The 26,672-nt window shown below is 42.0% G+C and overlaps 2 protein-coding genes across 4 annotated transcripts in view; one reads left to right on the top strand and one right to left on the bottom strand.

Moving 5' to 3' along the window:
- RTF2 (replication termination factor 2) overlaps positions 1 to 26,672 on the bottom strand; it is a 55,848-nt gene that overhangs the window by 5,687 nt on the left and 23,489 nt on the right. The window contains exons 2-7 of the mRNA XM_064465284.1: positions 26,499 to 26,600; positions 25,063 to 25,157; positions 24,872 to 24,965; positions 24,537 to 24,676; positions 20,221 to 20,299; positions 522 to 635 (exon numbers count right to left, since the gene is read on the bottom strand). Of these exons, the coding sequence (XP_064321354.1) occupies positions 522 to 635; positions 20,221 to 20,299; positions 24,537 to 24,676; positions 24,872 to 24,965; positions 25,063 to 25,157; positions 26,499 to 26,567 (591 nt within the window). The 5' untranslated portion in view covers positions 26,568 to 26,600. The remainder of the gene's footprint in view (positions 1 to 521; positions 636 to 20,220; positions 20,300 to 24,536; positions 24,677 to 24,871; positions 24,966 to 25,062; positions 25,158 to 26,498; positions 26,601 to 26,672) is intronic.
- LOC104040455 (beta-1,3-galactosyl-O-glycosyl-glycoprotein beta-1,6-N-acetylglucosaminyltransferase 7) lies at positions 4,882 to 13,274 on the top strand. 3 transcript variants are annotated; one of them, XM_064465281.1, is made up of 5 exons: positions 4,882 to 5,292; positions 7,856 to 7,983; positions 9,357 to 10,388; positions 10,862 to 10,957; positions 11,722 to 13,274. In XM_064465281.1, exons 3-5 carry the CDS (start codon positions 9,413 to 9,415, stop codon positions 11,946 to 11,948), a joined length of 1,299 nt encoding a protein of 432 aa, XP_064321351.1. In that variant the 5' UTR covers positions 4,882 to 5,292; positions 7,856 to 7,983; positions 9,357 to 9,412; the 3' UTR covers positions 11,949 to 13,274. The 3 variants fall into 3 exon arrangements, with proteins under 3 accessions (XP_064321351.1, XP_064321352.1, XP_064321353.1); XM_064465282.1 differs by having other exon boundaries at positions 7,856 to 7,992; XM_064465283.1 differs by lacking the exon at positions 7,856 to 7,983.

The raw sequence follows: 26,672 nt of genomic DNA, 5'->3' as shown, positions 1-26,672 counted from the left end.
CAGAGTATGACACGATTTGCCAACAGTAGTCTTCCGGAACCAGACCGGGAATCCACGCATTCCAGTGGTGCGTTTCTGACTCTGGCCAGTAGAGGATACCTGAGATCAAAAACTAATAACCTACCATGACAACAAACCAGGAACTACCATGTGAAATACAGAGAAGATTTTGCTCATTACCAGAATTAACTCATAGAAGGCCTTTGTTTCAAGAAAAACCTAGAGTACAGCTGCGCAGTGTCCATTTTCCCCATAGCGTTAAATTCTGTGATTTTCAGAGCACCATGCGCTGCCTGTTAGTCAAAAGACAGTTTCAGTACATACAACTTCAATATGCTATTAGCAAAATGTGCATGCAGTCTCACTATTTTAAGAGTAGCACTGAAGTACAACACAGCTTACTGAGCAAATCCTCCAGTCTGCATGAAGATTAGCAGAAAAAGCTACGCGATCTAAGAGCCGATTGCATTACAGACAAGAACACTTTTAGTTTTGTTTTAAACAATGGATAAAAAGATTACCTTTTCTAATTTACTTTTAAGTCTTCTGTCCTCCATTCTTTTCTTCAATACTTCCACATCTTCTTTATTACCATTAAGGATAATCACATCTTCCTCTTGAAAGGGAACACCACACTTCAAGAAAAAAAAGAAAAAAAAAGGACAAAACTATTATTCTTTTTCAAGATCTTTATGCTGTTGAACCTTTGTTTGAACTAACACTGTTTAAGCTCTCCAATCCCTTGTCACTGTCTTTTCCAATAGTCCTTTCTCCTTTAATACAGTCTAATACATCTTCTCACCTAAAATGTCAACGGGAAAATCTCAGCTGTTTTTACCACTGAGCGAAATAATACTGATTGACAGCATCCCTATTCTCGAAAAGAAGAATAAATACTCCTGTTACCACTGAACTATGAACTTTTGATAACCACATTTAAAAGTAGCTCGCGTACCAATCTGCACAGCAAATTATAAAATAATTTCAGAAATATGACAATATCTTGCTCTTCTTCAAAGCCCTATTCCATGTAATAGGGCTATGGAAATTGCGCCTTTATTTCACTATCAGTCCCTTATAAAAAACATCCATAACTAATTCTGGTTTTAGTTTGAAGAAAAGGTCTCATGCATTTTCTGTTCGTGGCTTCCTTGCTCTACTAGCCTAAAATGTACACTGACCAGATTAAACAAAGTGGTCTTAACTAGAATCTACTCCATTTTCTGAACCCCCTAGCTGAAAACCAGCACACTAAGGAACTTTGTGGTTTCTTTTTTAGTTATGAATGCGCTTCATTAAGAGCTCAGCATTATGCCACTCCCTCCAGAATTTGTCTTTCAACTTAGTAGGACAAGAAACAACAACTGATAGGAGCAGTTCCTTCATGCTGACTAGGAACACTACCAAAGGTGTTATTCCTCCACACGTAGAACAGACAGCACCAGGGAATTTTTCTCCCCAGCAGCTAGACAGGAAATCCTGCTTTGTTTGGAATTTTTTTGTTTATTTTTTTAAAAAATCATCATTATTTTTAAAATTACTATGGAGATAAAAAGGGGTCATGAAAGGAACAATATTCACTAACCCAGCCTTGTCTTCTCATTGTCCTTCATCTGAATTAAACATTACCAAATTTCAAATTACATTTATAAATTAATCTGGATAATGCACATCATGTGCTTCATGTAATTCTGCATTTGTTCTCTGGTTGAAGACACAGATGTTTCACTGTGCACATTTTCAATCATCTGGTGAAGCCAGCACATTAACTATGATGTTTTATTTTCTAAGATCTCAATTTCCTTTTTCATGTGTGTTATTTTGTTAAATCCAGCAGCTTTCTGTTAATCTGCAAGATTAGTTTGTAATCCTGCCTTTGTCATTACTCTTCTGATTTCTAAACAAAGGTTTAGAAAGGTTACTCATGTATTTGCAGTAGGAATTAAGCAAATGAAAGGACATATGGATAGCACTTTGACTACAGTCTGCTCAAGTGATGAACACAGTTTAAAAAAATGAATCTGAACACAAGCAGTCAGAGCGATTATGAAGGGTTAGAGAGATGCATGTTAAGTAAGTTAAGTAGAATACTAAGTCACACACAAGAAATGGGTGAGTAGCCCAAATTTTTCCATTGCTCCTCAATGAGCCAGTGTTAGAAATACCAGCGTGGTATGATCTCAGACACTCGCGAGTGAGAAGTCTGGAAAACCAAAACAGATGATCAGTCTTCATACTGAGGCAGGGGCGACTGGCGGCTGCCTGGACTCTAAAGAAGTCCTACACGTTCAGTTCTAGTGGGGTGTTTTCTGAATACAGCACGAGAGACTGGCACCCTCCTCCAGACTCGTGATTTAAAAAATAATTTCTGCAGTAATTTTAAAACACATCTTCTGCTAAGCATACAAAAAGAAGTGGAAACTTCCTCCAAGTAAAAGTTTGATATCAAAGGACTCTAATTTTCAATAAATGCTGCATTTTGAAAAAGCAAGCAAATCCACGTTCCCCTCTGGAAAACACAGGTGGAACTGTTCTAAAATGAGGAGTATTTACAAGAAACAGGTCCTCTTTCCATTCACTGAAACAGATAAATTTTTGCCATGACAACAGCCGGACTATATTAGGGAGACCAAACCCTTCTCACCCAAGTACAACAAGTTAGAGGCACAGAACCCACTCCACCTTCCCAGGTTTCACTGACTCCAGCAGGTACGATTTCTTGTTGCATCATACATGTGCATCAAACAATTTTTAATTGTTAGAACTGTTGGATGCAAAGCCTTAGTTCTGATTTTTTCAAAAGCTCACTCTACCTTCATGAAAAAAGAACAGGAAAGATTTTTATCTCAACATTTGGAAATGCTGAGATAAAAAGCAGAAAGAAATTTCATTTTTGCAAATTCAAAAAGATTGTTCCTTCAAGATTAAGGTCTTCTGGGGCAGATTTTTGTTTTATGATTATCACAGGGTCTCCCTTGCTTGTACCTCATTTATATTGGGACTTTAAAGACCTAAAAGGTACTTGCTGTAGCTCCTTGATGTTTTTGCAGCACCTTGACTAGAAGACATTCCTAAGTGAGACTGAACTTGAAAACTATTCTGGCAGACCAAAGCAGTAGAACAGCAGCTTGCAGATCTGAATGCAAGATTCGATCTGTAATTGAAGGCGAGCGGGATGTTAACCGAAGGAGATGCTGGACAAGCAGCTTGATTTTTGTCTAAAAGCCTTTTTAGGGTCCAATTATAAAAGCATGTCCAAAACTCTTTATATCTAAATGGCTTAACATGTGTGCACCAAGAGATTATTTAAAGGGTGGGCAGGTATGATCAAAAAGCCTTCAAAGTCTGATACTCATAAATTTATGTACCCTACATACCCCATATTCATATACATGTACGCACACACATACAAAATAAAATTTACAATAAAAAAATCCCAAACCAACCCAACCCAAAGACTTAAAATCATTAGAACAATAGTCATTATGAGCTGTAAAAGCCATATTAGCTTAGGCATCAATATGATACTTTAAACTAGTAATAGAAATAGTGAAATTACTCTTTCAAATGATAAAGACTTAAATTTCAAGTCATTTTAATATAGTAGGATAGCTTCTTATCTTCCTTAGAGAATAAAATTGGGTTTTTGTTTTAGTAATAATGAAATCTTAGTTTAACATGATTTCCTGAATTCTAAAGTTTACAGCGTCTGAAGTTGCAGCTACATAAGGCAATGGCTAGACTGTATTTCTTGCTGTAAACTACTACTGACAAAGTGATTTTTTTTTTTTGTACAGCATCCAAGATGTAGTTCCACCCGTGACTAGTCCAGTCTTAATATAATACAAATAAACAACAGGCAAATAATGTTTTCATCTCTAAATGTTTACATCAACGTTAACAGTTTAATGTCTTTTGGGAAACCTGAAGCCTCTTTCCCAAATTATAAACAGTTACCTCCTGCAGCCCTCCGAAATACCACCACTACTAGGAAATGCATAAAGACACACATACTCTGCCAAAACAATTCCCACCAGATTATGGAACTCGTATGACCACACCTGACTTTCCCTCTTTAACCAGGGCAGGATTTGGAAAGAGGATCGAACAGCCCCCCGTTCAACCACGGTCCGTATCACCGCTCATTTTCTAGCCACACAAGCTCATGTATTAAAGATTATCGTCTCTTGTAACAGTTAACTAAAAAAACATGTTTTAAGAGAAGATTCTCTTCCAGCGGTGTATTCATTAGAAGATCAGTGGCGCAAGATTTGCTGAACACAGGTTTTGGCGTTGCCACCCTAGTCAGACACACAGTGGGGCAAAGAGTAAAGGGTAACTTGGGAGGAGCAGTAAGTCTCCTCCATAATAACTCCCAGAATGGGAACTTACCCTCACAAGCTGTAGCACCTATTGCAAAAACACCGCCCAAGCAGAAGCCTCTATTGACAGAGCTTCCCTTAAAGTGGAAGATACTTTTGTATCTGCCATACCTGCAGCTGTGCCTTAATTTACCTTCAGGCTTTCTCTGTTTATTTCTGACCAACGTGCTATTTTCACCTGAACGTGTCCAAAGCACACCAGCCTTCTTGTTTCTAGAACCCCAGAGCTTCTTAATTCCAGCAAATTTAAGCTGTTAACTTTTCACTTATTAAAAACCCCAGGAACCTTTATAAAAGTAGTCACACAGTAAACATTCAGTTTGGGAAGGAGGCATTTCAATTATTACCTTTTAAGTTTCCAGCCACCAGCAATGACCAGAGGCAATTCTTTGCTATATTTATTTGCTGCAAACTGGAAAAGTTTCAGCAGGCAAACAGTTAAGAACAAAATGGGGGGAGGAGGAGGAGGTGGTGAGGGTTTATTTCCTTTCCAGTTATCATCATCCAGCATGCTCTGTTAGCAGTGCAGAGGTTAAAAGCTCTGAGGTAAAGAATTACTATTTATAATCAGCAGCAACGTACTCTACATGTTTTTAAGTCTGATTTAAGTCCTTTAAAGGCTTTCTCAGCAAGAGGGTCAACAGAAATTTGGAGAAGCTCAAGTTTTCTCTCATTATTGTGAGGCAGAGGATATTTCTGAAGCTGAACCGCAGAATAAATATGCTAAGCATTGCGGGAAACCAGAGGCAGTCTTAAATGAAAACATTTACGTTAATGTTTAACCCCTTTCACTCACACGAGATCTCTACACAAGCGACAGAACGAGGAATGGTGTCTGAATTCTGCTGAAGGACAATGGGACTCTATTTATTTTTATCATGCTGCCGTCTCCTGGCTAATTTTCTACAAGGTAAGATTGAATAATGAGATTGCAGGACTTCAGGTTTTTGCTTTTCCTGTATTAAAACCTGTGTTTTAATTGTTGTAAAGTGACAAATATTTTCACTTCAGAAAGACCATTTCACTTTAAAAAAAATACTCAAGTCTGCAATAAGGGTAATCATTTATTTTTTTTTTTTTACTTTGTCATAGAGGTACAGTAGGGTGGAGGTCACTACTATTAGTGCTGTTTGTCTCATAAAAATCACAATACTTATGAATACTCATTATGCTCGGTTGCAAGCAACTTAGTTTTTTTACAGCCATCTAACTTAATGGTTTATATGGCTTTCACAGTTATTTGTTTTAAATTGTTATGAAGTCAAATACACTACACAAGAGGGCGGGGGGGAAAAAACCCAGGAAGCCGGAAGAAAACAGCAAGGATGAACAGGAAAACCTCCATAAGTCTGGTAAATATTTATCAGTAAATACCCATGCAATATTTTTAAGTAAGAATGATTTAAAATTTCTAAGGCAGTGTTAATTTGGTTTGATGACAAAATTTCTTCTTTTACTTGACGCCTGTCACAGCACAGAAGCAGGCTCCCCATACTTACCCGGGCATAAGGAAAAAGCAAAGCAACAGAAAAAACAGTTAAAAGCGCTAATTTTAACATTAAGTTTTCAGAGGATTGAGTATTCACTTGCTTATAAAGTGTCTACAGTAATGCCTGCATAAACACCTTTCAGACAAAACCAGACATAAAAAGGTTTGGAAATAAAGAGTTAATGCCTTCTCATTAGAAGATGAAGTATTCCTAAATCATTTGCTTTAGTGGATTAATTCATATTATTAATTCACTGGATTATGAAGTCATACGAACTAAGTTCTATCTAAACATTAAGGAAATACAAAGAGTACAGACAAAACAGACTATTTAGAGGTGCAGTGATGCAGTCCAAAATCCTATGATAGGAAGAGATGGTGAATTGTACAATGATTTGTTACTATGAAGTGCACAGCAAAGTATATAGCTCATGGGGTCTTGACGAACTGAGATGATATTTCACAGGCTTATTTTCAGGCATAAACATAATTCTACTTTTCTCTAGAGTTCACCTTTTTAATTGAGATGGAGGAGCTTAGGCTTACAACAATTTTCTGTAATGTAATATCCATAAAAGACGCCACAAGGGTGCTTGCAAATCCCTACAAACGGGTTGTTTTTTGAAGAACGTCAAACACTACTCTCAGCACTTTTAAAAATTAAGACAACTTCATCCCCCCAATGGAGAGAACCTATCCATAACACAGAAAAGGCTGAGTATCAGAGAGACGTTCTGATAACAATAAATACCTATAACACCACTCTTGCATAATAAAATCAATGGGCAAGATGGGCATAGACTGTGTTACGCCTGGACAGTGGGTCTTAACAGTACAATAACTTGCTCTTCAAGGGCAGGAGGAAATGTGGGAGCGTAGTCCTCGGCTGCAGACAATAGCATAGGGGCTAGAGGCTTCTTCCAAGTGGCAAATTTCATACACAATGGGACTAATGGCTGCAATTCTAGCTCTAAATCTGGTGAAACACTAGCAGAAAGCCAGTGCTTTCATTCTATAATATACCCTGAGGCTCAAAGATGTCAAATTCTGTTCTCGTAGACATGGCTTCATCATTTAGTAATTCCCCAGAAACATGTTAACGCTGGAGAAGGAATTGTTTCTTCTGACCTGATAACTGCCTATTTGTGTACTTTTATGCTGTCATATAAAATACAGCTTCTAGATGCCACGCAGTTCAATAGGAAAAATCCATAGTAAACACTTAACGACCTGAAACATCCCTGGAAGCTATTATTTGAAGGGTAATAAAAATTTAAGTGTATGAAACAAACAGGTTATATATAGCTTTGTTCCCTAGGGAAGTATCCTTTGCAACCTGTCCACAAAGATGTATTTAATGAAAAAACCAAACCCAAACCACCACACTGATGAACGCGCTCGCTCCGTACAGATGCCCTATATTGTACACAGGTATAAAGCCCCAAATATTTCTCTAACTGGCCATCGTCTTCAGGGTAATTCTTAAATCCAGAATGAACCTTCCCTGTGATGTACGAAAGAGACCGCACCGCACCTAGTAACTCAGAGCAAACTCAATGCCCCTCCTGTAATTATTCATTCAGAACAGAACAGTTTTTCTGACTCCAGGTCCACAGAAATCTGTGCCTCCCTAACAGACACTCCCTCTCCCTACCTTCTGCTCCTGGGTACATAATGGCCCTCATGCAAATCTGTTCTGAGCTCTGGTAGTCAGCTGGTAGCAGGCTACAGCACTGGCCGTTTGATTTTTGCTGTGAAAATCCTGGCTTTCACCTTTCAGGGGCATTCCTTTTCTCCTCCTTTCCGCCCAATACTGAAAGGTTGCCATGGGTTTGATTTGCTGAAGTTTCTCGTTCCAATGGATGAAAGACTCACATCATCCTTGTTTACCCAGTAAACGTATCCCTTAACGGCTGTGAAGAAAAAATATTCTTCAGGGACCTGATTCCCTAACGTTTTTCTTTGGCCTATGCATTCAATGCAGACTGAAGAGCACTGCTGGTAGAACATAGAAGCAAAATGGATGAACCCTCCATCTAACATACAACTCTACTTTCTGGAATGCTAAGTGGAAAAGAGGCATTCATCCAGCATGAAATCCAGTGCATACCAGTAAGGACAGTAAGACAAATACATTCTTTCCCAACAGCCTAATAAGCTTTTAAAATTGTGATATTATAGAGTATCCATTCTCTTGGTTCAAATTCTGTACTTGTAATGGTTTTTAAAAATTCCATGCTTCATTTCTATTTTAACTACAAGGCCCTTGTTATTTTCAAGCTTCTAAAAACAGACGCAGACTGAGTTTTCTTTAAAAAAGTATTTTTCACTTCTAATGACAAACTAGAGCCTTTTAAACCACAATAGCATTCCTATGAAGAAACTACCTTTATAAAAATATGCCTCTTCTCTGTTCCCATGTACTAACAAATACATTGTGATGTTGACAGCTGCAAAGTATGACATATTTACATGTGAAATACAAATTTTGTTAAAAACAAATTAATTGAATAAAATGAGAGAAAATTAATTATCTTTAAAATAAAAATTAAAATATTTCTTAACTATTAAGCTTAATGGCAGTAGCTGGACCCTTCCCCCAGCCCTGGGATTTTCTCCAGGAAGTTCTTTTCAAAGATAAAGCCTTCATGTAATTGCTGCGGGATTCAGGACTGCTGCGCTCTCATTCTTCTGACTTTTCAACAAGGAATACATAAGGGGGGAAAAAAAAATCACAATGGAAACACTCGTATGCTAATACTGATGTAAAGTACACAGTTATCTCTGAAGGCCAATACGGCAGTAGTGTGCTTATCTCAGGATATGCACACATGCTAAAAATAAGAAGCGAGCCTTGTCCCCATGTTCTGTTTTCAGAAGCACTAATATAAAGATGTCAGAGAAAAAAAAAATCTGAGTTAGAAACATTTACTGACTTTATAAGGACAAAACCCAGTGTATTTTGTAGATTACGTTTTTGTCTCTTCCTTTTGTTTATTTAATACATTTTCTGCTGATTTAATTTACTGAATTCTGGTCCTCTGGCAGAACTTAAGGTTTCCCAGGCCTTAAGGAAACCTTAGCAGCAGCTCTCCCTTAGCACGCGGTGCTCACACATCGTCACTATTCCAAAGCTAGTCCCTGACCAGCCTAAGGCACTGGGCTCACCCAGCGCCACATGCACTGCTCGAAGTAGAAGAAATTTCTATCTGATGGGCTAGGCCCCCCTCCATGCTCAAGTAAAAAGTGTAAAAAGCCATTTTGGGTTCTTTGGGTAATTTTGTTTGTCCTAGAAAGGCTGCTTCGTGGCTCTGCAAGTACCACCTCCAGTGGCCGAGTACACTGCAGCATGAGCACACGCACGGTCTCTCCTAGTAACTGGAGAGAGAGTAATCTCAACATTTATAAACACAACACTAAGATGTCATCTGTTAAAAGAAGTCAGAAAGGTTCTCTCCCTCTCTTTATCTTGCTTTTGCTTTCAGATAATCGGAACGCTTAATTAAACTATGATGAGAAGACAGTATCTGGAAAATAAAAGATGAACCTACTTGATGCTACCAAATCAGTATTTTTAGTGTGCGTTGCTGTCTGTATGTTCATCTACACCTTTACCTACCTAAAGGATATGCTTTCCAAAGACCCAAATGAACAAAAATTTAATGCAAATATAGCAGAGTGTGGTTTTTACCCGGATGAACTTTGTTCAGCTCTTTTTGTGGGGAAAACTGCTGCCTTTAAAATTGGAAGCTTTTGTCAGAATACCTACCAACCTAAACCACTCAGCTGCATTCAGACTTCGTGCAACTGCTCCATGGTTTTGAAGACACTGGATTTTATCACAAGACCACTGTCAGAAGAAGAGGGAAATTTCTCATTGGCATACATAATCACAATTCACAAGGAGCTGGAAATGTTTGTAAAGCTGCTAAGAGCTATTTATATGCCTCAGAATATTTACTGCATACATGTTGATGAAAAGTCACCAAAGGATTATAAAGCTGCTGTACAAAACATCGTTAATTGCTTTGAAAATATTTTTATTTCCTCAAAAAGAGAAAATGTTGTTTATGCAGGATTTTCAAGACTACAAGCTGATATTAATTGCATGAGAGATCTAGTTCATTCCAAAATTCAGTGGACTTACGTTATTAATCTATGTGGTCAAGATTATCCCATTAAAACAAACAAAGAGATTATCCAATACATCAAAAGTAAATGGAACGGTAAAAATATGACCCCTGGGGTAGTCCAGCCACTTCATATGAAATACAGGACACAGGTCAGTTACAGAGAATACGTACATTCTGGAATGTCATACGTGTATCCAACAAAGAACATAAAAGCTAAACCGCCACATAATTTGACAATATATTTTGGTAGTGCCTATTATATACTCACTAAAGAATTTGTAGAGTTCACACTGACTGATGCACGTGCAAAAGATTTGCTTGAATGGTCAAGAGACACATACAGTCCGGATGAACACTACTGGGTCACACTGAATCGCTTAAATGGTAAGACGTATGTTATTTCTGCTATGAATAACCCCTGGACCGACAGCATTGTAAGGTCTCTGACACCGAGAGCTAGCGAGCTCCAATTCAGAGCTTAATGCCACCGCTTAATTGAGTTACGCTGCATAAATGTGGTCATTTCTTCAGCCTGGATGCTGCCCTTTCAAACAGTCACATCTCCTGACGGCTGAGAAACAAAGCTTGATGCCAGGAAAGTACTACTTGTGGTGCAGACCATTAGCTAGAAAAATGTTGATTAAAAAAAGAAAGGTAACTTTTTTTTTTGCTACGTAGAAGCTCATGCACTCAAGGAATAAAAAAAACGCAATATAACTGAGAATGACGCCTGTTCTTATGATGTAAATATCAGTAAATAAATACTAACATAGGTACATTTAAAAAGTCTTCAGCAGTGAAAAATCTTCCCTGTAATAAGTAGAAAGAAATCTTATCAGAACCTTATATTTTTAAAGATGCTCCAGGGGCTACACCCAGTGCAGGCTGGGAGGGAAACATACGAGCCATTAAATGGAAAGATCAAGAAGGATCCGCACACAACGGCTGCAAAGGTAATGTAAATTTCCATCAGGAACTCAAACTTGATTTACTGACCAGCATTCATTCCAAATTATGTATTTTGCTTTAAACTAGCAATTAAATCTGCCACAGCGGTCATACATATTTTATTTTGGACAGACCATATAAAACACCAAACCATCCTACTAAATCACTCCACTGTATCCAATGTAAATAGCTTCTGCTGTATTCTTGCAGAGATTGCCACAGTATCCACACACTGACAACCATTCTTTCAAATGCCAATTACCAAAGCATTAGCTTGACTGCTCCCTTTTCAGTGAAGGGCAGGGGGTTTCCTTGACAAGGGTGTTTGTCAGATACCTTCACTAACACCGGGTTAAAACTCCTCAGTCTGAACAATAATAATTTGACCATATGGAAAGAATGTGGAAAAATATATAAAATATGTAACCATATGAACTCCGCACAGTAAAGGACTGCATGATTAAACCGTTATCCAGCAGAATTAGGAGATCAGAACTTCAGCATGCCCAACTACCAGACGCAATATAAAGCGGAGTAACACGTCAGTGAAGCAGCTAGGGGTAACCTGCATCCATTTGTGTAAAAGAGAAAATGAAACCCTCGCCTTTATGTTTAGAATCTAGCGTTATCCTCCAGATACAGTTCAGTGATGCTCTATGTGAAATGAAAAGGTATTTTTTGTTAGTAACACTATAGAGCAAAGCTATTTCTTTTAAATGATGCTGTTCAGCGTTCTGCTGCTTTCAGATACCTTCCATTTGCCTTTCAGGTCATTACATCAGAGACATTTGTATCTACGGACTAGGCGATTTGCAGTGGATTATTGAGTCACCTCATTTGTTTGCCAACAAATTTGAGCCTGCAACATATCCCCTGGTTATGGACTGCCTAGAGAGACGCTACAGGCTTAAAGTACTGCGCCAGGCAGAAGTCCCGATTGAAGATCACTGGCGTTTTCAGGATGAGAACCACTTCAACATGAAGCTGGACGTTTGAGCTTAATTAACATCTAAGTGTTCAAAATACTGACAGAAACCATTAATGCTGTGCATTACAGCACGAGGGTGAGCACAATGCTGTACTTACTATCCCCGTCTGCCAGTGAAATAAACAGGTTTTATTTATTAGAGTAAGATAAAGAGCAACAACTGCTAATGGGTTAATTCTCAAAGAAAATTACAATGTCTAAATCTATAACTTACTGAAGACAAGGGGGAAGTCCATAATCCTTTAAAGGACTTATTTAACTGGAAAAATACATATTCCTCATGCCTGCAGCAAAAAAAAAAAAAAAAAGGACTATCTGGTATGAAAATAATAAAGTGGAAGCAATGACTGAACAAATATAAAATACACAAGTTAAAGTCATGCCTACTCTGACTTATGAAATAGATTATTTTGGGTAATGAAGTTTACGCTAACATTTCAGAGCTCGTAAATAAGCAAAGGACAACCAGTTTCAGACACAGTCCATTTCACTGCTTTTTGGGTTTTTTTTTCCTCCATGGCCAGCTGCATCTCTAATTTCATTGTGTAGCATGGCAACATCACTCTGACACTACTCAGGCTTTGCTCCTAATGAAAAGGGGGGGCGAGCCAGTGACAGTAGTAGGGGTCCTGCAATGCATCCTCTAAATCCCTGTTCTGAGTCTCTGCAGGAGTTTAGGGCAAGGAGACACGGGAAATTTGAGGCCAGGGAACAAAGGAAAAGCGAATGAAAAGCCATCTTTCAACCCCAGTGTACCTGAGGGAAACAAAAGTTCCATGAACCTTGCCATGGTCTGCAGCAATCAGAAATAAGACCTAGCAGCAAACAGGCCAAGCATCTCACTTCCCTAACCCTCTGCAGACCGAATGCGGCACTTGTTGGTCTACAGTAAGGGAGTGGCTTTTACCACACAGGCAAAAACAGGGAGCAGTAATAAAAAACCCCCAAGGATCCAGCCCTTTTCTAGGCAAGAGTTGCTCTTTCCTCTTCAGAACTCCTAAATTAATCCTTTCACTGTGCAACTGAAAAGATTGGGGAAATATGAGGAAACAGAGAGGATATAGGTGGTGGTCTTCCATACAATATGACAACTCTTCCACAGGATTAAACCTCTACACTCCATCTCCAAAGGTCTTCATTTACGTGCTACTGATGGAAAGAGACCAGCAGAAACCTGAACTGTGACAAGTCATTTCAAACTGTTCGTCCTCCTTGAGAAGTACTTTGGCAAGAATGCAGTTGAAAGTTTCTTTCCAGTAAATCCAAAAAAAGCTCACAACTATTTTGCATGAACTCTGACGCAAACTAATAAAATACATCGTCTTATAAGCTCACTTGATTAGAAACTACAAATTATAAATAAATGCCCAGGAGCAATTTAGAGGTAAGCTTCAATATACACCTAAATATGCACCCAGGAAAACTGATTTACAGATTAAGCATTCTGCCCCCCCCAAAATCAAATGAATCAACAAGTGACTCGAAGAAGGTGAAAGTTTCTTGCTACAAACTTATTCCCAGGTTCCCGGAACTGTACTGCTCAAGTTCCCACAGGAGTTTCGTGGAAACATAGTATCCTTCAAATGAACTTTAACCTAAAGAAAGACCATCTGGTTCTTATTTATTTACAGAAACTTACAAACTCAACCCAAAGGCCTGTACTCAGCTTCATGTATAATCCAGGATTTATCTTGTGGCTAAATATTGCTGGAGATGCGCTTTTATGGAGGCAAATAAAGCAAAAAAAGAGGCAAAAAAAGCGCCATGCAGCATGTTCACACTGAGCCTGTTTAGAGTCCCTCTGAAAACCATTACTGAAGCTAATGGGTCTCTGGCATGTATTAATCATGGCAATATTCATAATTAATTTCTCTCCAAACCACACCCAATCCACTGTAGGGCACTGCCAGCATTCCATGTTGTTTTTTAAAAACAGAAATGGGACGTTCTTTGTTACTGTTGTTGCAGCAAATCCAGTCTTTGAGCTTCCACCATCACACAAAACAATCGTTGTGTCTCACTTCTGAATTGAATTAAAAGGATAAATTCAATAGCAAGTTGATGCATAACATGGGCTTGGTCTGCAGAAACTGAACCAGTCTGGGGAAAAAACCAATCTGCACAAAAACCCCTCTTAAAATATAATTTAGGTATGACTTTATCCATGTCAACCCAGGAAAATCATTGGAGCGTGATCCTCCTTCCTTAAAGGATTTTACATTTTAAACAAATTTTTACATGTGTAAACCCCCCAGAAAATCATAATTAAACCACCCCATCCTCAATCATTAAGAAACAGTGTTTGACACATTATTTTGAGTGACCATAACCACATTATATTCTTGAAAGATTTTTTTACTTCTGACAACAGTTAAAAAATTAAGTAATAAAATGGTGAAAGCTGAGAGCATTTAACATACATAAAAAGCGTTAAGTTCTGTATGCATTATCGGGTTACGAGTAGATCGATCACAACTTTCAGATTTCAGCAACCAGTGTTTACTAGCTGTTGGTGACTGTTGATCTAAGAACATATAGTGTCAATGTGACCTTGCTGAAGGAAACACTGTGCTCTATAACATACCGCACACACGTTAACTCTATATCTGAAAGATGTATGCATAATTTCTCTTTCAAAAAGCCTGAGGCACATGTTCAACAGCTCTATATCTAAGTTAAACATTTGACTAAGTGTTTTATATGGCACAGACTTTAATAGTTAGGGTACTATTTCAGGTGTGTATTAGAGTCTGTTGACTCTGAAAACAATTCCACAATAAATTTTAAAGTGACACAAGAAACTACATCACAGAATCCCAGAATGGCGGGGGCTGGAAGGGCCCTCTGGAGCTCACCCCGTCCCACCCCCTGCTGGAGCAGGCACCCCCAGAGCAGGGGCACAGGGCCGCGTCCAGGCGGGGGGTGAATGTCTCCAGGGAAGGGACCCCACAGCCTCTCTGGGCAGCCTGTGCCCCTGCTCTGGCACCCGCACAGGGAAGGGGTTTGTCCTCATGTTCAGGTGGAACTTCCCATGTTCCACCTTGTGCCCGTGGCCCCTTGGCCTGGCGTTGGGCACCACTGAAAAGAGCCCGGCCCCATCCCCCTGACACCCACCCTTCAGATATTTATAGGTATTGATGAGATCCCCCTCAGCCTTCTCTTCTCCAGGCTGAACAAGCCCAGGTCTCTCAGCCTTTCCTCACCAGGGAGATGCTCCAGCCCCTGATCCCCTTGGCAGCTCTGCGCTGGCCTTGCTCCAGCAGTTCCCTGTCCTTCTTGAACTGGGGGGCCCAGAACTGGACGCAGCCCTGCAGGTGTGGCCTCACCAGGGCAGAGCAGAGGGGGAGGAGAACCTCCCTCGCCCTGCTGCCCACACTCCTTTTAATGCAGCCTAGGACACTGTTGGCCTTCTTGGCCACAAGGGCACAGTGCTGGCTCATGGTTAGCTGCTTGTCCACCAGCATTCCCAGGGCCTTCTCGGCAGAGCTGCTTTCCAGCAGGTCCCCCCCAGCCTGTGCTGGTGCGGGGGGTTGTTCCTCCCCAGGGGCAGGACCTTGCACTTGCTCTTGCTGAATTTCATGAGGTTCCCCTGGGCCCAGCTCTTCAGCCTGTCCAGGTCTTACTGGATGGCAGCACAACCTTCTGGTGTATCAGCCACTCCTCCCAACCTGGTATGATCAGCGAACTTGCTGAGGTTACACTCCATCCCATCATCCAGGTCACTGATTAATATGTTAAATAGGACTGGACCCAGCACAGAGCCCTGGGGAACACCACTAGTGACAGGCTCCATCCAGACTCTGCTCCATTCATCACCACCCTCTGAGCTCTGTTGTTGAGCCAGTTCTCTGTCCACCTCACTGTCCAGTCATCCAACCCACACTTCCCTAGCTTGCCTGTGAAGGAGGCTATGGGAGATGCCTGGCTGAAGTCAAGATAGGCAACATCCACTGCTCTCCCTTCACCGACCCAGCCAGTCATGCCATCACAGAAGGCTGTCACGTTGGTCAAGCATGATCTTACCCGGGTGAATCCATGCTGATTGTTTCTGATAACCTTCTTGTCCCCTACAAGCTGGAGATGACCTCCAGGATGAACTGCTCTATTGCCTTTCCAGGGACAGAGGTGAGGCTGACTGGCCTAGAGTTTCCCAGGTCCTCCTTCTTGCCCTTTTTGAAGATTGGAGTGACAACATTTTGAAATGTAATCTTGTCCTTAACTTCCAGAGTGACTACCTGAACTCCCAGAGGGACTTCCACCAGATTCAATAACCACTATCCCCTCTCCAAACTACCTCTAGCCTGCTATTACACCAAGAGTAACTTATTTGCCAGTAGAGTTAACATCAGAAATTGGTAACGGTGCCTTTTTCAACTCCCCAAGACTGAGGTTAAATAGATGCTATACACTGCTAGATAATTCTTCTATTCCACCATTTCCAAAAGCATATTCTTTGTCAAACAACAGACTTCCAAACAAGCAGGCACCAAGGATTGTCCATGCAAGAATCAGGAAGCCAGTGAGAACAGAAGTTCCAAAGCATTTAATCACTTTTGGCCCCACCAAAATCTATAGACCACCACAGATTAGCACTAACTTAAAATCTGCAAAATCCCACTGAACAGCAGAAGAGTGAGTAGGAACTGTCCTGCTTGTTCTTTTTGTTTTCATAGTCTGTTGGAGAATTAAACACAACAGGTGAGAACATCCTATTCAAAAGTGCAAATTTTAAACTGACAGTTTCCATGACAGCCCTAATTCTTCCTGAAGAACAAGAAGGTGGAGGCAGCAGAAAACTCCTGATCCTCAGGGCTTCTGCCACAGAACACACACCACCAAACTCTGGTATCTAGAAGCAAAGTTGTTTCTCTTCCTGCTGATCCAAAGTCCTGCCCTGTGCATTTTAGCACGTGACGTAGTACTGATAGAGTTTCTGCTTACCGTACAAAGCCTCAAAAATACAGCTCGAGCAAAATACACTTCTGTGTAAAAAAAGGTGTAAGTATTCTTTGTATGCATAAGTTGCTCTGCTTTAGACAGAGCTCTTTTTCAACTCTTTTCAGCCTAAATAGAAGCTTCAAAATTTGTCCTAAGCACTTCATCTAACAAGCTTGCTCTCCAACATAAACCACCCCTGCAAAATTCGCATTGCTCTTTCAAAAGGTCTTTGCCCAGGGAGTTTTATATTTTGGCAAGACAGTTCAAAGCAACTACGATTCAGGCAATAAGAGACTATCTCTCTCTCAACACTGCTACAGTGTCTGACTGTTTGCCTTAGAGTTTTCACATTTTGATGGTTTTTAAACTTGAATCTTTCAGTATACTGTTACTTAAGAAGTCAAGCAAGAAAGCAAAGCTTACTTCCAAGGGAGGTGAGTCACTTTGAAAAAGTCCTCGCACACTAATTACAGTTGCCTTACTAGAAGTCCTCCATCCCTGACACTTTCCTCTCACATTCTTCTTCCTTTCCAAGGTACCAGTATGGTCTTTTTAACAATTCCAGTAAAAGCAGATACATACATGTATTTAATATTGTCAGCTCTTCACGTAAAGTCTCTATTGAGGCAAAATAGGGTTTGTTTTGAAAGAGAACTCTGATAGAAAGACTGCTTCATCCTCCCTGTACCTAGACTCCATAACACCTTTCAAATCTAGTACTAAAGCAAATACTGTTGAGATAAACCACTGAATGCTGAATTCTTCATCGTGGGGTTTTCAATTTCCTTCAATTAGACAAAATCTGCACACACATTCAATTTTTTTCCTAAACACTTATTCTGTGATGTGCATATTGCTGGGAAAACAGATCGCTCCATATCTTGTATGAGCTATCACAGAAAAAACGAGAAGAAAACCGAGTAGTGAGGCAAGCGCCACAAGGTGGAAAGCATTCCCATGAGCCGAGCCGGAAGGCCTGGAATGGAAGCAACTCTCTGCTCCGGGCACAGGAAAGTAATTTCCTACAGTTTCCTGACAGACATTTTGCAATATGCATCGCGTAGCATGTAAATATGCACTCATTACCTAGTTCAGATGATCTAGTTTAAAGTGTACGAGTATGAAGGTGAGGACTGCAGAATTGTTTGGGCTGGTGGATAGCTGTATTCTCTGGGGAATGTTTTTACTGCATCATTACGGCATCTGTTGATCTGATAAAGTCCTTTGGGAAACTGGTGCTGTTTACAATTTAGCGGACTATCAATACTGCTCTGCAGGCTCTTAGGTGAATTTAATGCACAATAATAGCTTGTTTTGAAAGAGCTTTCTTGAATTTCACGGCAGAAATGGGGAAGAGAGCTGCCGCACAGCTCCCAGACTGACACTTCTCCAGTTCACATCCGTGCTATAAACCTCATCCCCTGGGATGAAGTGAAAACACAGATTCTGCTAGCTGAAAAGAAAAACTGAATGCAGAGCGTAAACAAGCAAATAGAGAATTATTCTTTTTGAATTACTCTCATCTCGTCACTCTCCGAAGTCACATAACAATGCCTCTGCACACACAGATGGGGCAGGGGCACACACTGGCAGACAGAAGGTGGCAAGGCCATGAAAGAAAATGCTGTGGCCCATATGGATCCCATATGTTGGATTTTGGTTAAAACAACCTATGTTGTCATTCTTTAAATACAGCAGTGAGGGCCAGGAGAAGCATAGGTATGGAAATCCACAACATGCAAAAATTTTCTGAAGTCCGGAATGTTTGAATTTTGAAAGAACATGTACCAGAAGAGGATTCTATTTGTTAATAAACAATCTCTAATCCTAGCATATGTACAATACACAACACTTTTTTTTTTTTTTTTGTTTTTTTCCCTTCTTCATTAGTCTTGTTCGCTTTATTCTATGTCCCACTGCTACATAAAGAGAGAATGTGCTGGGGGAATGCTGCTCATTAGTGCCTTGGATATAAACAAACTGTTAGCTACCAGAAAGCACAGCAACCAGTTCCCTGTGATCCTAGTTAGAAAAGTTCTGGTCCCCTTCTTGATTCTGAATACAGAAGGAGAACATTATCAGTACGCATCCAAAAAACCTACCAAATCGCTCTTTGACCTTAATCAGAGGAAACGTGGATGAAAACGTGTTCTCCCAGCTGGTTACCAGTCTTTGTCCACCAAAAATCCAAGAGTGAAAAGATGACAGACTAGATTATATTACATCCACTTCATCATTTCTAGAAGCATCCTTCTGGATATTGTGAAGAATTCACATGTATGTGAAAACAGTTCCGTGCAAATATGAGGCTGTGATAAATACTGATTATAAAAATAATCAAGTTACCCCATCTAACAACAAATATTTAGATGCAAACAAAAACCTCATTAAAAATAAATTGGTATCTGCCAACAGGAAAGCAGAGCCATTAGGAGTAAACCGGTATTCTACAGAACAAAATTAGCACCGAACACAGCAGCATGAGGCTAAACGTAGCCAAAAATATTCCATGTCAAGTACAACAACTTACCAAGAAAGGTTTTCCTTCACAGGTCTCGTTTAATACCAATACACCTTATGTTTTATCAAATATCAGGGTATTTGCTGAAAAATAACTCTGCCTAAATGTGGCAGCCATCACCACGAATCTCACTGATAACAGAAGCAGTGATAGGAAAAGAGAGTATTTGCAACTTTTATCATTGCTCCTAGCTACAAAGAAACCTATATAGTGAGATCAAACCAGCACTGTAAAATGAAATACAGCTAGTATTTTCTACAACAATCCATGTAATTGCTGACAATTCCATTAAGAGTCGCCTGGAAAAGACAATGGCAAGTATCCTTTATAATGCCAGGGATCAAAACAAAACCTGAAAACATAATCAGTTTAAACACACTGAGTGGACACTGATAAACACAAACCACACGCATTCAGGAAAAAAGACCTGAATCAAAACGACCACCCCAAAGCAAAACAAATCACCCTTTTCCAAACTGAAATTCTAACCAAACATTTGAAAAAATGAGATTTCTGAAGTAGTTGTTGCAAGACCAAACTGTCTGTGAGAACAAAAATAGTCTTTTTTTTTTATCAACTATTTAAAAACACATTTTTATTAAAAAAGGCCATATAGAATTACTTCATGCCACCATGAAACAGAACTTTCACAATAATTCCATTTGAACTTGCATATTCAGACTGAAAAACCACTTTCCAGTAGTGGATGTGAATGTAACTGCGAATATATACGCGCACACATGTTTATAACCGTACCCACATATCCAGCTGTGGGGGGTCATATGTGACCGAACTGCTACTAACGTTGAAGAAAAACTCACCTTGTGACAAACTTCTGATTTAATTTCTTTGAGAGCACGTTCAGAGAACACACAGCCACAGTTTCTCAGGAAGCAAAACCTTCAAAGACAAGACAAGAGGTTCAATCGTTTTTAAGAAACCCTGTGCCTGAAAGATACATCTGCAGTGCTGATTTTACACAGAAACAACCCGGCCGTGGGCTAGCAGGACACAGCTAACTGTCTCTTTACACAGCCTTGCAGCTAATCAAGGTATCAGCACCTCGATTAGGTACTTATTGATTTGCACAATAAAAGAATTGAATTAAAAATATTGGGTGTATTAAACCACACCATGTATTTTGTTATTTCATTCTCGGTATAATTCAGTGTAAGTTTACGACAACCTCTCACAGGATCTTAGCAAAACGGATGCTCTTGAGGTGTTTTTGTACATTTGCTATCAGTCCAAACAGGGTTCTCTGGGATCATCACCACAATCTGCTTTACTACAAAGTTATGCTCTTTGAAGGGTTCCACCTCCCACCAAGCTTTTTGGTTCCACTTACTCTGCCTCAAGCTCTCCAGCAAAGCTGTCACAAGCGTCCCCAGCCAGGGTCTGTTCTCCCACCTCTCTCCTGCCCCATGGAAGATTCTTGCAAGACTATGTGAAGCTACTCCGCACATGGTTCACGTGATCTCCCTTTCCCGAGAGCTAGTGTTAATCCTTTCTTCTTTATCACCCTCAACTGAATAAAAAAATACTAAGGCAGCTCTGGTAAAAACTGATTTACTTTTCAGGTTCTCTCTTTAACTCCACCTGAATATCTCCTGGCTAATCACTCTCTAGAGAAAGAAATACTGCGCAACTATCAAGGCTGTGAACCCGGCCTCTTCTCACTCATCAGGGTTAACATGCACAGAAAAAGAAATTGCTAGTTTGTCCCGACCAGGATGAAAGGAAATGTCCTTCCTCAGGCCAATAAAAAATAGATACTATTGCAGGATTAGAATAGACAAACAATCCATCTCCCTTCTGATCCTAACTTCATCGGCTAGCCAAGCTGGTGAAGAGGCCTGGAGGAGGACCACAGGCCAGCAGGAGCACACCTGAAGGGCAGCACAGAGGAATTCCAGCCATCCAGCTCCAGTCAGCTTCATCAGGGGCCCAGCTTACACGCCTCTGTGCAAACACACATAGCACGGGGAATAACCAAGGAGTTAGAGGCGTGCGCACGTCTGCGGGGCCATGACCGTATTGGCATCACGGAGATGCGGTGGGAAGGCTCCTGTGACTGAAGTGTTGGAGTGGAAGGATACAGGCTCTTCAGGAAGGACAGGCAGGGGAGACAAGGAGGGAGTGTCACCCTCTATGTCAGTGACCAGGTGGAACACATGGAGCTGCCCCTGGGGATGGATGAGGAGCCGACCGAGAGCTTATGGCTCAGGACGAAAGGGAGGGCAGGGACAGGTGACATGACAGCGGGGGTCTGCTACAGGCCACCCGACCAGGAAGACCGAGCCGATGAGGCCCTCTATAGACAGATAGGAACAGCCTCACATTCACAAGCGCTGGTCCTCATGGGGGCTTCAACAACCCCAATAGCTGTTGGAGGGAAACACAGCAGGGCATAAGCAATCTGGGAGGTTCCTGGAATGTGTTGATGGTAATTTCCTTCTCCAAGCGATAGAGGAGCCAAGGTGCTATGGTGAACCTTGTTCTCACCAACAAGGAGGGACTTGTGGGGAAAGCGAAGCTCAAGGGCAGCCTCGGCTGCAATGACCATGAAACAGTGGAGTTCAAGATCCTTTGGGCAGTGAGAAGGATGCACAGCAAGCTCACTACCATGGACTTCAGGAGAGCAGACCTCAGCCTCTTCAGGGATCTGCTTGATAGAGTATCATGGGATAAAGCCCTGGAGAAAAGAGGAGCCCAAGAAAGCTGGTCAATATTCAAGAATCCCCTCCTCCAAGCTCAGGAGCGATGCGTCCTAACAAAGAGGAGGTCAGCCAAAAATGCCAGGAGGCCTGCATGGGTGAACAAGGAGCTCCTGGACACACTCAAACACAAAAAGCCTACAGAGGGTGGAAGCAAGGACAGGTAGCCTGGGAGGAATACAGAGAAATTGTCCAAGTAGCCAGGGATTAGGTTAGGAAAACCAAAGCCCTGATAGAATTAAATCTGGCTAGGGACATCAAGGGCAACAAGGAAAGCTTCTATGGGTACATCAGTGATAAAAGGAAGACTAGGGAAAATGGGGCCCTTTCCAGAAGGAAAGAGGAGACCAGATAACCCAGGATATGGAGAAGGCTGAGACTCTCAATGACTTTTTTGCCTCAGTCTTCACCGGCAAGTGCTCAAGTCGGAAAAGGCAAAGGCAGGGACTGGGAGAATGAAGAACCGCCCACTGTAGGAGAAGATCAGGATTGAGACCTCTAAGGAACCTGAAAGTGAGTGAGTCCATGGGACCTGATGAAATACATCCACGGGTCCTGAGGGAACTGGCAGATGAAGTTGCTAAGCCACTATTCATCATATTTGAGAAGTCACGGCAGTCCAGTGAAGCTCCCACTGACTGGAAAAGGGGGAACATAACCCCCATTTTTAAAAAGGGAAAAAAGGAAGACATGGGGAACTACAGACCAGTCAGCCTCACCTCTGTGCCCAGCAAGATCATGGAGCAGATCCTCCCGGAAACTATGCCAAGGCACATGGAAAACGAGGAGATGATTGGTGACAGCCAGCGTGGCTTCACTAAGGGCAAATCGTGCCTGACAAATTTGGTGGCCTCCTGCAATGGGGTTACAGTGTTGGTGGATAAGGGAAGAGCAACAGACATCATCTACCTGGACTTGTGCAAAGCATTTGACGCTGTCCCGCATGAGATCCTTGTCTCTAAATTGGAGAGACTTGGATTTGATGGATGGGCCACTCGGTGGGTAAGGAATTGGCTGGATGCTCACACTCAGAGTTGCGGCCAACAGCTCGATGTCCAGGTGGAGACCAGTGATAAGTGGCGTTCCTCTGGGGTCGGGATTGGGACCGGCGCTGTTTAACATCTCTGTCGGTGACGTGGCCAGTGGGACTGAATGCACCCTCAGCAAGTTTGCCCGTGACACGCTGGAGCGAAGGGATGCCATCCAGAGGGATGCTGACAGGCTTGAGAGGTGGGTCCCTGTGAACCTCATGAAGTTCAACAAGGCCAAGTACAAGGTCCTGCACATGCGTTGAGGCAATCCCAGGCACAAACACAGGCTGGGCAGAGAATGGACTGAGAACAATCCTGAGGAAAGGACTTGCGGGTGTTGGTTGATGAGAAGCTCAACGTGATCTATCAATGTGCGCTCACAGCCCAGAAAGCCAACTGTATCCCAGGCTGCATCAAAAGCAGCGTGACCAGCAGGTCGAGGGAGATGATTCTGCCCCCCTACTCCGCTCTGGTGAGACCCCACCTGGAGTACTGTGTCCAGCTCTGGGGCCCCCAACGTAAGAAGGGCACGGACCTGTCGGAGTCCAGAGGAGGGCCATGAAGATGATCCGAGGGCTGAAGCCCCTCTGCTGTGAGGGCAGGCTGAAAGAGTTGGGGCTGTTCAGCCTGGAGAAGGCTGTGGGGAGACCTTACAGCAGCCTTCCAGACCCGAAGGGGACCTGTAAGGAAGCTGGAGAGGGACTTTTTACAACGGCATGTGGTGACAGGACAAGGGGTGATGGCTTTAAACTGCCAGAGGGTAGACTTAGATTAGCTATAAGGAAGAAATTCTTCACTATGAGGGTGGTGAGGCACTGGGACAGGTTGCCCAGAGAAGCTGTAGATGCCCCATCCCTGGAAGTGTTCAAGGCCAGGTTGGATGGAGCTTTGAGCAACCTGGTCTGGAGGAAGGTGTCTCTGCCAGTGGCAGGGGGGTTAGAAATAGATGATCTTTAAGGTCCCTTCCAACCCAAACCATTCTGAGATTCTAACAGAGGGAGAGGTAAAATTGCTTGATGTGACACAAAGCGAGGTCTTATCCGACCTCCCTCTGCTTGCCCATACCAATCTCCTGTGGTTTAGCCCCCAGACAACTTTTAGTCACTTTTTCTCTGCAAACATTGCCCTCTACTCCTTTATGTATAATGTATAAATGTATAAATTCATTTAGGAAACAGTTAACTTTTTATCTTTCCTCTCGAGCATGAGATGAAAGGACACTTAGTAGTCTCCTCTACTCCCTCCTTCTGAAAGGAGGACAAACATTCCCCACAAAGGCTTGAGCAGGTACACGAGTTACCACATCATCGATTCAAACATTTTCCCCCGCTCTGTATTCCGTTTAGCATAGTACTCACTTCTAAAAACAAAATTCAGAAACGTACTGACCTATGCCTTCCATTCATTTCCAATCCCACCACAGGGCATATAAAGCGTGCAGACTGAATGTCATCATATTTGTCACCTTTTATACTCTCTTTATCACCACTCCAAGCTGGATTATCTGCAAGGTTTAGCTCTGTTACATTCTGAAAAACAAAAAAGCAAGCCGTAAGCTGTTTACTAATGGTTTCTGAGCCACGATAACATTCCCTAAGATTTTTTTTCATTGTGGTTTGCTATTTTTAACGCTTTTAGGAAACAGTGAGAACACAAGCGAATTGAGATTTTGTGGCATGTTTTAACTTCACAGCGCTCTTTAACATTAGGCACAACCTGTTTACCTTAATGCTCTTGATGTGCGATGCAGCTTCCATTGGAGTTTTATCAGCTGACTTGTCCAACAAAAATTCAATGACGGCATCTTTATTATACAACCTATAACACAAAATTTTTAGCAGTCATATTTGATTCTCAAAACATTATTTATAAATTAGTACCTTTAATATAACGGTCTTTATGGCAGCATTCATACCTGCCTAGCTCACAGGCTACGATTGGCCGACATAACTTCTCTTGACTCAGAGCACAGTAGTACCATCTTGCCACCAGTTCAGCATTTTTGTCAACCTGGAGAAGAAAATCAACTCATCATTTTAAAGAAGATTTTATATTTGCAAATTATTTAAACATAAAATCAAGTAACACTTGAAGCATTAATCAAATCCCCAGGTATCTTACCAAACCTACTTTCTGCATTCAAAGCTATCTGGGAAAATAGCTTTAGCAAAACCTCATAGCAAAATTCATGACCAGTTTCGAGGGTTTGCCTTTATCTATTGAACATGTTTCTGCACCTTGGGGCTTATCTTCCTACCTCTAACTCAGTTTTCTTATTTTTTGCCACTTCCACCTGTCCCCTTCCCTCTTTATTCTTTTTGACTCTTCACATGTTCCCCCCTACCCTCCCCTCTCTAGTTCTGCATCTCATCCCTACTGGAGTTAACTACCAGTTCCACTCCCTGTAAGGAACAAGCTAACAAGAAAAGCAAATCAGGGGATGTCAGGATGCTACCTGAAGCTCCAGGCTAAAAACAGGAATTTCACAACACACAAGACCATATGAAAAAGGATGAGGTTCACAGCTACTCCAACAGTCAGGTGTGGGGAGGAGATGGATTTTATTTACTTATTTTAAATCAGCAAGTGTAATTCCCCTTACTTTTCTGCCACTTGCTGTGAGAGTTGTGTGAATCCTCACCCACTCATCCACACACATGATGCTGCTGAATATCCATTACCCTCAAGCACCCTAAAATGATGAGCTCAAGCCACACTCAGAACGCGAGCAGGTGGAACGCAGCAATAGCCATGCTCAACACCACTGATGGTCTGGCTGCGCTGTTAAACAATCTACTGAATGTGTTACCAGCGGATACCGTGCCCTGAGATGGAATCATAGCGTCATTAAGGTTGGAAAAGACCTCTAAGATCATCAAGTCCAACCCCCAACCATGTCCTGAAGTGCCACGTCTTCACGGTTTTTGAACATCCCCAGGGATGGTGACTCCCCCACCTCCCTGGGCAGCCTGTTCCAACGCCTGACCACTCTTGCAGTAAAGGCATTTTTCCTAGTATCCAGTCTAAACTTCCCCGATGTAGCTTTAGGCCGTTTCCTCTCGTCCTAAATAGAGGAAATTTCCTCCTCCTATGGAAGAGGCCCCTAAAGCCCACGCGCTCAGCAGGATGCCCAAAATCCCGCCAAGCCCCTCGCAGAAGACAAAGGGAGCTGCCGCCAGCGCCCCTGACACACTCCTCCGAGGCGGTACGCGCAGAAGGGCGCTCTGCCCCGGCTGCCAGCCCCGGGCGGGCCGTGCCCGGCCGAGCGGGCCCGAGCGGGCCTCCGCGGGCCCACGGTGACGGCCCAGGCTCTCAAAGCCGGCCCGAAAGCCCCCCGCCGCCCCGTCCCACCTTCTCGGCTTTTCGGGGCCCCTTGACCAGTTCGTGCCGCTTTGGGATGGTGCCACCGTCGCACCCCATCTCCCCCCCGCGCCGCGCCGCTTCCGCGTCCGCTTCCTCCCCCGCGACGCTACTTCCGGGGAAGTGAGGAACTTCCGGCGCGGCCTGAGTGCGTCATCTCTGCTC

The sequence above is a fragment of the Phalacrocorax carbo genome, chromosome 14, assembly GCF_963921805.1.
Source record: "Phalacrocorax carbo chromosome 14, bPhaCar2.1, whole genome shotgun sequence".
NCBI lineage: Eukaryota > Metazoa > Chordata > Aves > Suliformes > Phalacrocoracidae > Phalacrocorax > Phalacrocorax carbo.
This window is presented reverse-complemented; position numbering and strand designations above follow the sequence as displayed.